This window comes from Hemicordylus capensis, chromosome 6 (genome assembly GCF_027244095.1).
Source record: "Hemicordylus capensis ecotype Gifberg chromosome 6, rHemCap1.1.pri, whole genome shotgun sequence".
NCBI lineage: Eukaryota > Metazoa > Chordata > Lepidosauria > Squamata > Cordylidae > Hemicordylus > Hemicordylus capensis.
The window spans coordinates 87769429-87784030 of NC_069662.1; the positions used below are offsets into that span (position 1 = coordinate 87769429).

General features: G+C 44.9%; 1 protein-coding gene and 1 long non-coding RNA gene across 4 annotated transcripts; both read left to right on the forward strand.

Moving 5' to 3' along the window:
• Positions 1 to 1497: 1497 nt before the first annotated feature.
• LOC128330774 (uncharacterized) lies at positions 1498 to 4060 on the forward strand. Its single transcript, XR_008310256.1, has 2 exons — positions 1498 to 1854; positions 3947 to 4060. It is a non-coding gene; the product is annotated as an uncharacterized LOC128330774 (long non-coding RNA).
• Positions 4061 to 4185: 125 nt separating this feature from the next.
• LOC128330767 (basic salivary proline-rich protein 4-like) lies at positions 4186 to 13809 on the forward strand. Of its 3 annotated transcripts, none has more exons than XR_008310250.1 (4): positions 4186 to 4216; positions 10597 to 12021; positions 12715 to 12838; positions 13236 to 13809. XR_008310250.1 is itself a non-coding variant. In XM_053264081.1 (3 exons), the coding sequence occupies exon 1, from the start codon at positions 10545 to 10547 to the stop codon at positions 11445 to 11447; it is 903 nt and encodes a 300-aa protein (XP_053120056.1). In that variant the 5' UTR covers positions 9982 to 10544; the 3' UTR covers positions 11448 to 12021; positions 12715 to 12838; positions 13236 to 13809. The 3 variants fall into 3 exon arrangements, 1 of the variants encoding a protein (XP_053120056.1); XR_008310249.1 differs by lacking the exon at positions 4186 to 4216 and adding an exon at positions 7373 to 7653; XM_053264081.1 differs by lacking the exon at positions 4186 to 4216 and having other exon boundaries at positions 9982 to 12021.
• Positions 13810 to 14602: the final 793 nt, after the last annotated feature.

Sequence of the window (14602 nt, forward strand, 5' to 3'; positions counted from 1 at the left end):
TTGTAGTAGGACGCAGGCACAGTCATTCATGTGTTATGTTTTACGCAGGTCCAGAAGTACACTATATATCTATACCAGGGTTTCCATGCAATGAAAAACCCAAATCATGTGTGAAGTGCTCCCCAATTGTAGTGTAGTCTGATTTATATGCAGGCTAAAAAATTCCACTTTGAACTCATAGTAAACTCATGGTAAAGCCTGCTGTGTGAAAAATGCCCTGGTGATACTGAATCATTTTTTAGAAAGGTGGATAGATTCTGAACTGTATAGGATAAATATAAATATCCTATGCACAATATGGTTTGAAGAGCAGTTTTACAGTTCTACCCTAAAAGAGCCTGAATGAGTCAAACTGAGCTGTATATACTCTGGAACCTAAACACTGACTTGCTTCAGAGGCGTAACTAGGGAAAACGGCGCCCAGGGCAAACACTGAAATTGCGCCCCCCCCCCCAAGCGCCCAGAGCCTTTGGATGGATAGGGCGGTTGTGTTTTATAGTAATAAAATAGTAGTAGTCTAAAATAAAATAGTAGTAATAATAATGTAATAAAAATAATAATAAATACCACAAATGAGTGTCCTCCGAGGCGAGGGGATGGCTGTGGGCGGCGGGGGAGCAAGCGGAGTCCGGACTCGTCCCCAGGGACTTGATCAGGGACCAAGAGGATGGTGCCCTCTAACTTTAAAATCTTTTTGGCCTTGTGGGGCAAGACTGTAAAATCCTTCATGGCCTATGAGACACAGCTTGTGCAAAGTCTGCCTCATCCTCTGAAAGTCCCCCCACCTCTTTGTCAGACTCCAAGTCCTCGGTGTCTGAGTTCTCATCTGGGTTATTGGGTGCTGCCGGGGTGGTGGGACCCTGGGGTGACAGGCTAGGTGGATGGTGCACGGGATGTGGCTTCTCAGCCTGCTGGGAGGGAGATTTCTGGCCCGACTCACTAGAGAATCACCTGAGGTGTGACTTAGATTTTCCCTTCTACTTGGAGCGCCCCCTAGTGGTGCTGTGACTAGACACAGACTTTGCTGTGGGTAATGCGCCACCATCAGTTTTGGTGGGAGATTTTGGCGGGACCATTTACCAAGCTCCTCAGCCATAATGCGCCTAAACACATGTTTGGGGTAGTATAGAAATATTTTAAATAAATACCACTTGCAGGTGCTCAGGGACCTCCTCCTCAGCATCCCCGTCATCCAAAACTGCACTCACACCTGCCCTGCTGCTAGGCTCGGCACCCCTTGCCCCTTCCCCAACTGACACAGATCTTTGTGTACCTGGGGCTTGCAAGGTGGATGGCAGAGCAGACTCAGGTTGCTCGGTGAGGGAAACACCTTGGCTGCCACCCTCTGAGTCTCAGACTTGCTCTGATGGCCTGGTGATGCTTGGTCGGGTTGTTGTTGCCCTTGGCTTTTCCTGCTGTTTTTGGAGCCTTGCGGAAGAATCGAGCTCCTGCAAGGTGTTCAGTGGAGGCACTCCTTGCGGATGCTACTGCCCACGCCTCGTTGAAGGCAGAGGCTGCCACAGAGTCCTCTGAGAGAGACCTCTCCACACTGCCGGTCTGCATGGCCGTAATGGAGGTGGTGCACGAATGATCAGGTTGAGACAAAAACAGCTGGGGTCCACCGTCTCCCTTTCCCCCTGACTCATGGCTGGGCTGAACAATGGGATGCAATCAGAGGTGCACCTAGGTAATTTTGGAGCCTGGGCCTAAAGGCCTTTGGAGGCCCACCTCCCCTGCAAATTAAACATCATCATGCTCGGCTGGATGACCACAACACCTGAGGATATTCTAAAGAGGATTTGAGGGGGCCCCAAGGGCTGTGGAGGCCATGGACTTCAGCCCGGAAGACCACGGGTAAGAGCACCTCTGCCCACTCCTTTAAGGGTTGGAAACCTAAGAACTTGGGGACCATAAAGCAGCATATGAGTGCCCATATATGGTTTTTAAAAGGTGCAGTTCTCAGGGCCTGTGGCAGGAGGTTTTTTCTCAAGAAGACCCTGACTGGGTTAAGTCTGGTTGGTAGTTAATGTATAGGCCTATTTCAGACATGAGAGGTTTCTCCCTGACTGTTGTTTAAATGGGGTTGTTAGCTAATAATTATTTTAGATTCAGAGGCTGAAGCCTTTCCTCAGGAGGAGCCAGAGGGCAGCCTGTGTTAGGCTTATCAACAGGCCTTATATATTAACTATTTCAGGACTGGACAGCAAACATTGGATCTCAAGACCATCCTGAAGGGATCCAAAACATGCAGGAGAACTGTGAGAATTGTGGGATCCTTATCCTTAGTTTTAGATGCTGGCTGGTATTCAGATTAAGCTGCTAAACAAGACTACAATACTCAGGGAATATTCTAAACTAGCTGACCCAGGCGCAGAGCATCTGCGCCCCTAGGTCTCTCTTCCTCTCCCTCCATTTCAGGGCTCAGTCAGTTCTCCTCCCATCCCTTCAGTCAGTCTCCCTCTCCACCCTTTCTGCCGGCAGCTCTCATCCTCCTCACGAGGAGCTCCCAGCAGCTGCTCCCAAACTCTTGTGAGAGCTACCACACACTCGATTAGCCATGGGTACACCTTAGAGAATTATATAGGTAGATAGATGACTACCGAATTTCAATAGGACTTCCTCTAGTAAATTTAGTCAGGCTGTCAGCTACCGAGTCTAAAGTGGTTGCTGTCAGTCAGGTGGATTAACTAGTTATTAATTAATGCCCATCTTAACTTCCTGCCATATAAGCTGTAAAGACGTTGTACAGCCTCCTATATTACACTGGCTTTACAAGTGAGGCAGCCACACTTTGCCTTGGTCTTTCAGCTGGACACTGGGCTGGAGAAGGATGCATCCAGGCAGACGCTTCCTAGAAAAAGGAACATAGGAAGCTGCCGTATACTGAGTCAGATGATTGGTCCATCTATCTCAATATTATCTTCACAGACTGGCAGCGGCTACTCCAAGGTTGCAGACAGGAATCTCTCTCAGCTCTATCTTGGAGAAGCCAGGGAGGGAATTTGAAACCTTTTGCTCTTCCCAGAGCAGCTCCATCCCCTAGAGAATATCTTACAGTGCTTCACACTTCTAATCTCACTTTCATATGCAACCAGGGCAGACCCTGCTTTGCTAAGGGGACAAGTCATGCTTGCTACCACAAGACCAGCTCCTCTGATGACCCAAATAACCTGCACTGGATGCAGTTTTCAGTTCTGGGATGTTGTCCAGGCTGGCTGGCACCCATTCCTCACACTTCAGCGAAAACTGGTTTACAGCACTTGGAGCATTTTCAGAGGGGGTATATTTTGATGATATTCAAGAACAAAGCCAATTGAGGTGTCATGTCTGCTACAAATTGAAGGATGTTAACAAACTTTGAGCAACAAGGGTGGCAGCTCAGAAGAGAGATCCAGAATAATTTTTACAGCGTAGAAGATTGCTTGTATGTTCATCCATCTCATGGAAACAAGAGCTTTCAAAAACACACACATTTGGAACAATTTCACCCCTGCAATGGCCATGATGTTGGATTGCTACTTATCATTATCAAGACTTTCTTCAAGAACTGATGTGCGATATATAGTAGTGAATTGAAGTTCCATTATACCCTTTATGATACAAATATTTCTTTTTCAGTGTAAACTGCTTTGAGAACTTTTTTTGTTGAAAAATGGTGTATAAATATTTATAATAATCATTTTTATATAGGGCAATTGTTGGGACAGAGGGTTTATCTGAACTTGAGAGGGAATCTGTGGTGACACACAATGTCAAACCAATGCACCACAATACACTGCAGGATTTAAAGTGAATGAATGAGTGTGTGTGTGGTGTGTGTGTGTCTATGTGTGTGTGGAGAGAAAGAGTATGTGTGTGAGAGAGAACACACACAGACACCATCTATATCTATATCTATATCATCATTAAAATAACATTAATTCTAATTTTTCTTGGCTTCTTCAAGGGGTCTTCTAATGAGGTCATCTGATGTCAGCTAGAGGACAATCCAATCAGAAGAAGAATGTGCTAAGGGGCTGAATTAACAATGATGAACAATAAAACAACTGCAATTTCTCAATTGTTTGAACCGTGCATTTTTCTGTGTAGAGTGGCCCCAATCCGGTTAAAGTCACATGAAGCAATTGATGGCCTCAATTTTCATTCACATCCAAAGGCTCAGCTTGCTAGTTCCGAAGTTCAGGTGCTCACCGTAGTTTGCTCTTGCTGAAACAGGGTGAGTCCCTGTTCCACAGCATTAGATCACCATTTTGCAGACTCCCTTTGGACAGACCGACACAGCTGTGGCTGCGACACACCACAGGCAGCCTCTGGACTGAACAAGAAGACTGCTCCACCTGGCCGCAAGAAGACTGCTCTCACCTTCCCACTCAGCACCTCCCCAGTTGTGAATGAGATGGTAGGGCCCGAGCTCAGTTAGGTGTGGGAGGGGTGAGGAATAATAAGGTGAAACCCCAGACTAGTGTGGTACAGTCCCACCCCACTCTAATTCTTTCAGGGGGAAAGGCGGGAGTCCAGTGAGCTTCTTTCGTTTCTTTCTTTTCTTTGTACACTGCCCCAAACTTCCGTCTCTGGGCAGTTTACAGCAAAATAAAACTGATTAAAACAGAAATCAAAACCTTAAAACAATTATAACCACGAGTCTAGCTAAAAAGCTTCGCTGGGTAAATGTGTCTTTAAAGACCCTTTAATCACGTGGTGATTCTCTTTATTTAGCAGAGGGAGAGTAACTGGCCCTCTCCAACCCCAGCACAGCATCCCTCCACTGACTGTTGCTGGTGTCTCTCTCATGTTTATTTTTAGATTGTGTTCCCTTTGGGGACAGGGAACCATCTTATTTATTTATTATTTCTCTGTGTAAACTGCCCTGAGCCATTTTTGGAAGGGTGGTATAGAAATTAAACCAACCAACCAACCAACCAACAAATAAATAAGTTGTCGGAGATGGGGAGGCTTTTATTTCAGCAGAGAGTGCATTCCAGAGTCTTGGGGCAGCAACAGAGAAGGCCTGTCCTGTGTGGCCACCAGACAGGCTGGTGGTGACAGTTGCAAATGAAACTCTCCGAATGATCTCAGTGAACTATGGGGTGCATAGTGAAGAAGATGTACACTTAGATACCCAGGGCTTTATAGATTATAATCAGCAACTTGTATTTTGCCTGGAAACTTATTGACTGCCACTGTAGTTCTTTTAATATACGTAGGAATAATATGATCTCTCCGAGATGACCCGGAGAACAGCCTGGCTGCCGCATTCTGTACCAACTGCAGTTTCCAGGCTATATACAAAGGCAACCCCACATAGAGTGCATTGCAGTAGTCATGTCTGGAGGTTACCAGCATATGTACCACTGTTCTGAGGTAGTATATCTCAAGAAAGAGATGCAAATGGCATATATTCTTCTGGGGAAGTGTGATCCCATTCAGAACCAGAAAATCAAAATTGTCTCCTGAGTTCTGACCCCGCACAATAAGTAAAGTTGTGCCCTTGAGTCGGTATCGACTCCTGGCGACCACAGAGCCATGTGGTTTTCTTTGGTAGAATATAGGAGGGTTTTACCATTGCCTCCTCCTGTGCAGATGATGCCTTTCAGCACCATTCTATATCACTGCTGCCCGATATAGGTGTTTCCCATAACAGTGGGGATTCGAACCAGCAACCTCTTGCTCTCTAAGCAAGTCATTTCCCCTCTGTGCCATTAGGTGGTACCTCCATTTTATTTGGATTCAGTCTCAGTTTGTTATCCCTTACTTTCAAATCTATATAACCAGAATTGAGAGGAGGGGGAAAGGGGAAAAAATGGTAAAAATGATTCCAGCACATACATAATTTACAACACACAGTGGGAAACCCCTCAGAGTCCAATAATGCAGTTGGGTCAGACCTGTCCCTCACTCCACTCTTTTCCTGAAGAAAGTTGATATTCTATTCCTGCTTCTCTTATCTTCCTGCTTGTCCTCTTTCTCTCACTTCTAATCCTCTCACTTGAGAACTTAAATATTTTTATCTTCTTCCCTTCTCTTCCCTCAGTCCAGCTCATCCCTCAGAATCCACACTACAGTAATCCCAAAAGTCCAAAAGGCCCATTTGCCCTTCTACTCCAATGGGGGGCTCTATTCATAGGGTTACAGGCACAATGGTTACTTTCTAGGAAGGTGGTCCCCCCTCCACCGCCCACGTCTGGCCTGTCATGCTTCTCACAGCAGGTAGGGACTTGCTGTTTCCATTTTTAAAAAAGACAAAACTACCACGGCAACAACAACGTTGCACAAAAAAGAACAGAATATCCAGGAGATCGGGCTAGGCTAGAACCCTGCCTTAACTGAAAAGTTAGTTTTTCATGTGGAGGGAATGTCCCTCATATGGAGGAGCCATCTATCACATGAACCCTCACCTGCAATCAGAGATGTGGAAAGAAGGAAGTGACAAACTGAGGAAATGTCAAGGAGGAGAGAAAATGAGAGTCTGAAGGCAGATGATGCAGGAACTTCACTGAAGCTAAGCCCTCCATGGGAACCTGAGCCAGGGGCATAACAAGGCTGGAGTGGGCCCAGAGACAAAATTTTTAAATGGGCCCCTCGCTGATACATACACACACACACACACACACACACACACACACACACACACACACACTTGACAAAATATAGTCATGTGACTTGACTCTGGGGGGCCCCTCGAGTCGTGGGGGGCCCCAGGCAGCCACCTCCCCTTGCCTAATAGTGGTTACGCCCCTGACCTGAGCACTGAGTGCCTCCGGAACATTTAAAAGGTAAGATATAATACTCTGCTGCTATACAGTGCTTTTTAGGGCATTCAAAGCATTTCCCACATTCTATCTTGCAGTAATCCTTACAACAATCCTGAACGGGAGGCTGGTATTCTGACTACCATATTGTGGGTTAGGCCAAGGATGATGGAGTGGCTTACTGAGGGTCATTAACTGAGCCCATAGCAGCAGTAAGATCTGAACCTCGGGCTTTCTGATTCATAGTCTCTTAGACAATGTACTGCACCACTGCTCTTATGGGTGCCCCTTCACTTCCTGAATGACAGGAATAAAAAGGTGCCAGGTATAATAGTAAGAGGACCACAGGCTTCTAGATCCTGCAAGACCCGGAGTCTTCCATTTGACAGCGATTAGCTCTCACTACTGAGATCTGGTGCTGGCAGTTATGAAACCTGATAGCCGATCATCTCGGGCTTTCATGTAAACCCTAAAGAAATGTCCAATGGCTAGCTAGACTTGAAAACAAATGGCTAGCTAGACTTGGTTTCCCCTTTTGAAAGTCAAGGTGAAGAAGACTGATGTTTTGATTTATTGGTTGCTATCTGTAGGGAGCTTGTGAAAACTGGCTTTCTACCAGGCTGGTTGAACTGAGTTTCCCTTCATTAACTCTGGTGTGAGTGGTGTCCCCTGGTCTGCTTTGCTGCCTCTGTCATGACATCACTTTCTGGCTCCTACATCATAACCTGCAGGTTGCCATAGGAACAGCAATACACTTTTTTTTTTTTTTGGCATCATCACTATTCAGTGGTTTATTTCTCAGCTGATGCTCAATCAGTAGGGAGTGGAGGACGTGGTCTGTGTGGTTATATACATATATATATTGTATTTTAGTCTCTCTTGAGGACATCTCTCATCATGGCAGGTAGGAAATTGTGCCATTAGATTAAAGGGTAATAATAACTTGAAACTTGGGACTGTGTGATCTACCGGATAAGGTCTACAAATGTGCTGAATTTCAAAGATCATATATTTTTGGCATTTTTCTCTCTCTTCATATGCCAGGCTACCAGAGGTTAAAATGTTATTAAAAATTGACACTCTGCTCCTTTCCCCGCAATCTGGTTTAAAAAAAAAAAACAATTTAAAAAATTCAATCAATACAACACAGACCCAATTGGGGCTACAAGGAGTCCAGTGTTAAGAAGAGTTTGTTGGTTATTGAGGATGCAGGTACAACTTGATGGGAGACAACTGAAAACAAAATTCGAGAAAGAATATCATCCCAAAATTTGATTTGAGTGGATGGAGGTTATAAACTGACCATCCCTTATTGACAAATTCAATAAATGGAAACCATATTTCAAAAGACTTGTCTTGTTTGGTTACTTCTCTAGCTAACCTGGTTTGATGGGTCAGCTTGTCAGATAATGCAATCTTCTAGACCCTACTGAACCAGGTTTCAATGAATAGACCCTTTTGGGATTTCCAGTGTTTAGCTACCTCTATTTGGCTGCTGCTAGCAGCAGAGTTGGTATATCTTTGTGAGTACTCTTGTAAACTGCTAAAAGTGCTAACTTTGGATCAGGCTGAAGATTGAGTTCGACTATTTCCCAGATTATATGAAACAAATTCTGTCAATAGCCTTTCACGTATGGGCAACCCCACCATAAAGGAAGGAGAGTACCTCTGTTTTTCCATCCCTGCCAACAAAACAGGGAAGACGTTTGAGAGATATCCTGCATCTTGATTAGAGTAAGATGTCCTCTCTGTACAGGCTTGAATGTTGCCTCCCTTATCTGGGCAGATGTGGTGGTTCTAATCAGTTGCTTCAGCCCAATTGCTTCCCATTCAGTCTCTTCAAGAGAGGTTCCTAAATCAGTTCCCCATGTTGCTTTTAGCCCTCCCAAGGAACTAAAAGATGTGGAAATTATGGTATTGTATATAAGTGTATGTATGTGTTGGTTTATTTCAGCCCAAGGCCAGCATAAATACAAAAAGAAAAAGAAACAACAGCAGCAGTAAAGACATAAAATACATAAAACATTAATACCTTCAGATACCGTATACAAGTGAGGCAATCCCTCTTGTTTTGTTAGTTGGTGAAATACATAAGATTACATTGATAGATAGTCAAAGACCTAGTTGCCTCTCCTCTCTGTAGCAACTTGGATGCAAAGGGCCAGATTTGAAGTTTCTGCATCCAAGTAGCTCGGATGCCAATCAGAATTGTACCAGGTTTAGCCTCTGATGCTGGTTTACTTCTTTCAGTAATGTCCCTCAGTGGGTAAATCCTTTTTGTCTCCCACTTCAAATATTGTTGATATTTGCTTGGGTCTGCAAACAAAGGATGGTCTAAAACAGGGAAGAGTGGTGAAGTGGGTTGTGCAAATGTCATAGCTCAGGGAGGGACACCAGATTCTCAGTGTGGAGGCCAAGAAGGGGTTACTCAAACTTGCTAATTTAGCTTCAGTTACCTGTTTAAATGTAAACCGCCCTGAGCTATTTTTGGAAGGGTGGTATAGAAATCTAATTAATTAAATAATTTAATAATAATAATAATAATAATAAATAAATAAATAAATAAATAAATAAAGGGGAGAGCTCAAATTATTTGAGCATCTGCGGAGAACTCTATAGAAACCCATGGAATCACTTGATCGTTTTGAATGATATGAATGAGTTGCTTGAGTTGGAGGGCATCAAAATAAAGCTTGTTTGGGAGGCTGTATAGTGAACTTTTGTTTACTCTTGCTTTCTTATAATTATTGGGAAAAGCTCAAAGTGCTCCCTGCCACCTTTTAAAGTATTTGGGATGAATCCAAATAGGTAATCTTTGAAAAAGAAAAAGAAATTTGGGCAGAACTACTATTTTTTATGGTTGATATTCACCCTAACCAGGAGAGATAAAGCTGAGCCTAATTTTTAATATCCTTTTTGAGTTGTGAAAAAGAGAGAGTCTATGCTTATTTTCCTTAATGGCTTTAGATCCTTTAGATCCTTATCACTTCTGGATATCTGAAGCTTGAATATTGTAAGCTTATATTAGACATTTGCTGCTGAAGTTTCCTTTGTTCTTCTATACAAATGTGGATGAATATAAGTTCTGACTTCTGATAAAGTGTTTCTAGACCAGCTGTTTGTTTGTAAAGTGTTAATATTTCCTTGACTGCTAGTATTGCTTCCCATGGATTAGGTGAAAGTCATATGATGTCGTCTGCAAATAAATTGGTTGTATGTGTTTTTTTTACCACTGATTTGAAACCCCTGAATTTTTGTGTCATTTTTAATTGTCAGCTAGTACTTCAACTGCAATGGCAAAGAGCACTAGGGGAAGGGGACAGCCCTGCTTCGTACCCAGAAATAGCTTGATTGGGTTTGAATCTAGCTATTTTTCGGTTGGGCATCAAACCTGTTTGGTCCTCAGAAATGTACTCAGTGATGAAAAGGGTGATCCTATTGGCCAAGATAGCAGTTAAACATTTCAAGCCCTGGTTCACTAATGCTATGGGGCGATATGATCCCAGGGAGGAATTGTCTTTGGCTTGCTGAGGTAGAACAACTATTCTAGATTGCTTCCAAGTCCCTGGGATCACAGCCCCCTGCGTTATGCTGTTGAAGGAGGAATGCAAATTTCAGCAAAAATTATGAAAAAGCCATCAAGCCCAGGTGCTATATGTCGTCCCCCCCACCCACCCCAGCACCGTTAAATGCATTAATACCAGAATAATGTGACGTCCTGACACTTGCTTCTGTCCAAACAAACTAGACAGATTGTGTAAACCGCCTGGAGATGTGAATTGTGGTGGTAGATAAATGTGTAAAATAAAGAGACATGACATTAAAACAATTCTTCCTTTCCTTCTAGGGGCAGAGGAGGAAAAGCCTAGTGGGAGGAGGCCCATCACCTCCAGCAGCCTCATGGTGGCTCGGAAGCTGCTGCTGTCTCCCCTGCTGCGGGAGCGTGGGGCTGCTTCCGGGAAGGACACCCTTTTCTTTGATGGGCCAGCCCCTGTGGCTGGCCCATCAAAGAAAAGGGTGAAGCACCCCAAAACATCAAAGAGGCAGCCCCCCGCAGAAAGCAGCAGCAAGGGGAAGCCACCACAGGAGGGCAGACCATCAGCCCTCCTGGGCAAGGCCGGTCTGCGTCGGGCTAACAAGGCACCAGGTGGGGGTGTGCCTTCTGGGGAGAAACCCCTTCCCCACCTGGGGGAGGGGAGACTCCCCAGAAGGAGGCTGGAGGCTGCGGGGGATACAGCCAGGAGATTGCTGCACATCCCCAGGAGCAACCTGAGTCTGCACCTTGGGGAGGCTGGGCAGGGCGTCTCCCCGCTGGGGGGGAACCGTTTCTCGGGCTTGTCCCGAGAGACGGTTCTTCCCCAGATCCCTTCAACTGGGAAGACGACCCTGACCCCAATGGGGAGACCCCCGCCAAAGCCCTTGCCATCATGGCAACATCCATCTGCTTGGCGGGGGCCCGAACCATTGCCAGCGCTCATGATCAAAGCGCTGGGGCCCCCCAAGGCAGACACAGAGCCTTGCTCCTGGGGACATCCCCCCTCAGTCTCCAGCTCTGTGGCCAAACCACCGCCACCACACTTCCCACCGAAGCCACGCCCTTGGGAAGAACCACCATCTCATCTTTCCCAAGGGCCGTGGCTTCAGGTGCGAGCCCTACGCAGACCGGCTGATGTGCCGGTGGCAACCCCTTGGCGGTGAGACAGCAGCAGTGGAAGGCCACCACCCAAAATACCATCGTCGGGGCTGCTGGAGGACCTCCACTAGGTCTCGCCCATTCTGCCTTGCCATGATGGGAGAACTGGTTCTTCGCTGCCCTTGGGATGAATCACCATCTCAACTTTCCCAAGGGCCGTGGCTTCAGGTGCAAGCCTTACAGAGACCAGCTGATGTTCCGGTGGCAACACCTTGGCAGTGAGACAGCAGCAGTGGAAGGCCACTACCCCAAATACCATCATCTGGGCTGCTGGAGCACCTCCACTAGGTCTCGCCAGTTCTGCCTTGTCATGATGGGAGAACTGGTCCTTTGCTGCCATGAACCAAAGTGAGGACCCCTGTCCACTCTGGATGAGACCTCTTCTGAGGAGCAGCATTGGGTACAGAACCTGGACGTACTTCAGACCTCAGACGATCCAGGACCCCCAAGATCATCTCATGCCCCAAGGCCAGACGACTCACCATTACCACCAGACACAGTGGGATGCCACCACCCCAAATACCATCATCTGGAGGACTCACCATTACCAGTAGACTTGGATTCTGAGGGGTCAGCAAGGTAAACAGCATTGCCACAGCCTCGACAAATCCTGAGTCTAAAGTACATTGCTAAGGTTAATTAGCAAGATTCTAATTCTCTAAGAAAAGGCGAGTCATACTTCGCATATGCATTGAAATGAGCGTTAACAAAGGCATAGGGATTTCTGAAATTAGTGAGACGCCCCTCGACTCTTCCCCGGGGCAGCATCTAACATTGTACCTTCTCAAGAAGCTGGCCTTGTGCTCTTCCATTTCAACCTCACTTTTGAAAAGATCCATTGTTCAAGATATGCATGCAGATGTAGAAAGTTTGGGATTATTTTTTGGAAAGAGAAGTAGAAGACTTGGAAAACTTAAAATCCCTGGGGGTCCCCCGTTGGGCTCTCCCTGTCTCCCCATGGGCTGGTTCGGGTCAGTTTGGGGCAGATTCAGCCCTGTTTGTGCACTTGGCCCTGTTGCGCATTCAGCTAATGTAATTGGCCGGATTGTTCATGCAACATTTGGTATCTGTAGGTCATTGGGAAGTATATTCAGAATTTCTTCTCCAAAAAAGAGAGTAAATTTCCCCAAGCCTGTTCTGGTGTAAAATGTAGTGCATTCCACTAATTTCAGTGGCAGGGTTGTGTATGCAAAATTTGATATCTGTCAGGAGCATGGCTTTATTTCACAGAAACAAATTCTTCAAAATACATCACAGATATATGTTCTTTAGGTGTAGATACTGGAGCCTAAGAAGCAGCAATAACAACATCACTGAATGGAATTGACAGGAAGGACAGAAGAAATTAGGAACTATGGAAGCAGATTGGCAGCCTTTCTTTGTCTTTCCAGAAGAGGTAAGAAAAGCAATATATTTATACGAGAGAAACCTTGAGTATTGCACAGATGAAAAACTGGAAGCAGAGTTCTGCCAGAAAGAGACTGTACTTAAGCACTTTCCCCCGTTTGAGGAGGAGAGCTTTCCATTCCACTTTTCCCTTTCAGAAAAATATTCCCATTTCCATTTCCCTTTCCCCTTCCCCAAAATAATGAGGGACTTCAAACAGCAAAGTTTTGACAAACTCTCAACCTCCTATGTTGCACAGACTTTGGTGAAATTAATAGCTTTCAATCTTTTTCCAGTTTCTTCTAGATCTCCTAGAAAGGCTTCTGATTGTGAATGGCAGGTTGGGGGCGGGGGGAGAATTCCTGTTCCTTTTTGGCCAAAAAGATTGTTTTATGTTTGCTTTTCAGGGACAGGCAGGGATGCTCTTGGACAGCCACTGGCTGGTCTTTGCTCTCTAGATCTGCTGCAGCATCCAGAATACTTCCCCAGAGAAGAGAATGAAGAATGAAGGACAGCTGGGTTGCCTGGAAAACAGAGTCATCTTTGGAGCCTCGTTTGCATAGCAGTTTTGATTCAAGTGGGAAAGTCTTGAAACTGTCTTATGGACTGTGGCCGAGGGAATACAACCTCCACTCTGTGTTGGGACATTCCTGTCCATGTGGAAAAGACTTCAGCACATTTTGTGCATCACAGAAGCTAGGCTTCAGGATCCAGACTAGGAGCCAAGATCAAAGGGTTCATCTCTTGGGTTGGTTATCTAAAAAATGTTGATCCATTTAACGCGGGATGGAAACCGTGAATTGGTTTCTATACATGTTGTGTCTTTGCTTGTTGAATGTGTACCATTTACATTTGTCTTGGTAGCCTGTTTTGCAACATTTAAGTATGTTGTATATATATATATCCTTTGAATGTTCTGAAGAGAAAATAACACATTTGGTAGACTGAAACTGTGGCAACTTGTGAATAAATCATCCTCTGGATAAATTCATTGTCCTGTGTTAGTACATTTTCTGTTTCTTAGAAACTGGACATGATGCAAGAGATACAGGTTAATAGCCTCGTTAGGCCCATCCATATGTCATGTTCAACACTCATACAACAAGTGTACAGTGTTGAGCCCTGCTTACTGAGCAAAGAGGCACCTTTTTAAAGTGGTGGTTTTCTTTATTTGAGAGGGGGAGAGCAACTGGCCCTATCCATCCCCAGCACAGTACCACTCCCATGATTCTTGCTAATATCTATCTTATATTTTCTTTTTAGATTGTGAGCCCTTTGGAGCCATCTTATCTTATTTATTTATTATTTCTCTATGTAAACCGCTTTGGAAACTTTTGTTGAAAAGTGGCATATAAATATTTGTAGTAGGACGCAGGCACAGTCATTCATGTGTTATGTTTTACGCAGGTCCAGAAGTACACTATATATCTATACCAGGGTTTCCATGCAATGAAAAACCCAAATCATGTGTGAAGTGCTCCCCAATTGTAGTGTAGTCTGATTTATATGCAGGCTAAAAAATTCCACTTTGAACTCATAGTAAACTCATGGTAAAGCCTGCTGTGTGAAAAATGCCCTGGTGATACTGAATCATTTTTTAGAAAGGTGGATAGATTCTGAACTGTATAGGATAAATATAAATATCCTATGCACAATATGGTTTGAAGAGCAGTTTTACAGTTCTACCCTAAAAGAGCCTGAATGAGTCAAACTGAGCTGTATATACTCTGGAACCTAAACACTGACTTGCTTCAGAGGCGTAACTAGGGAAAAC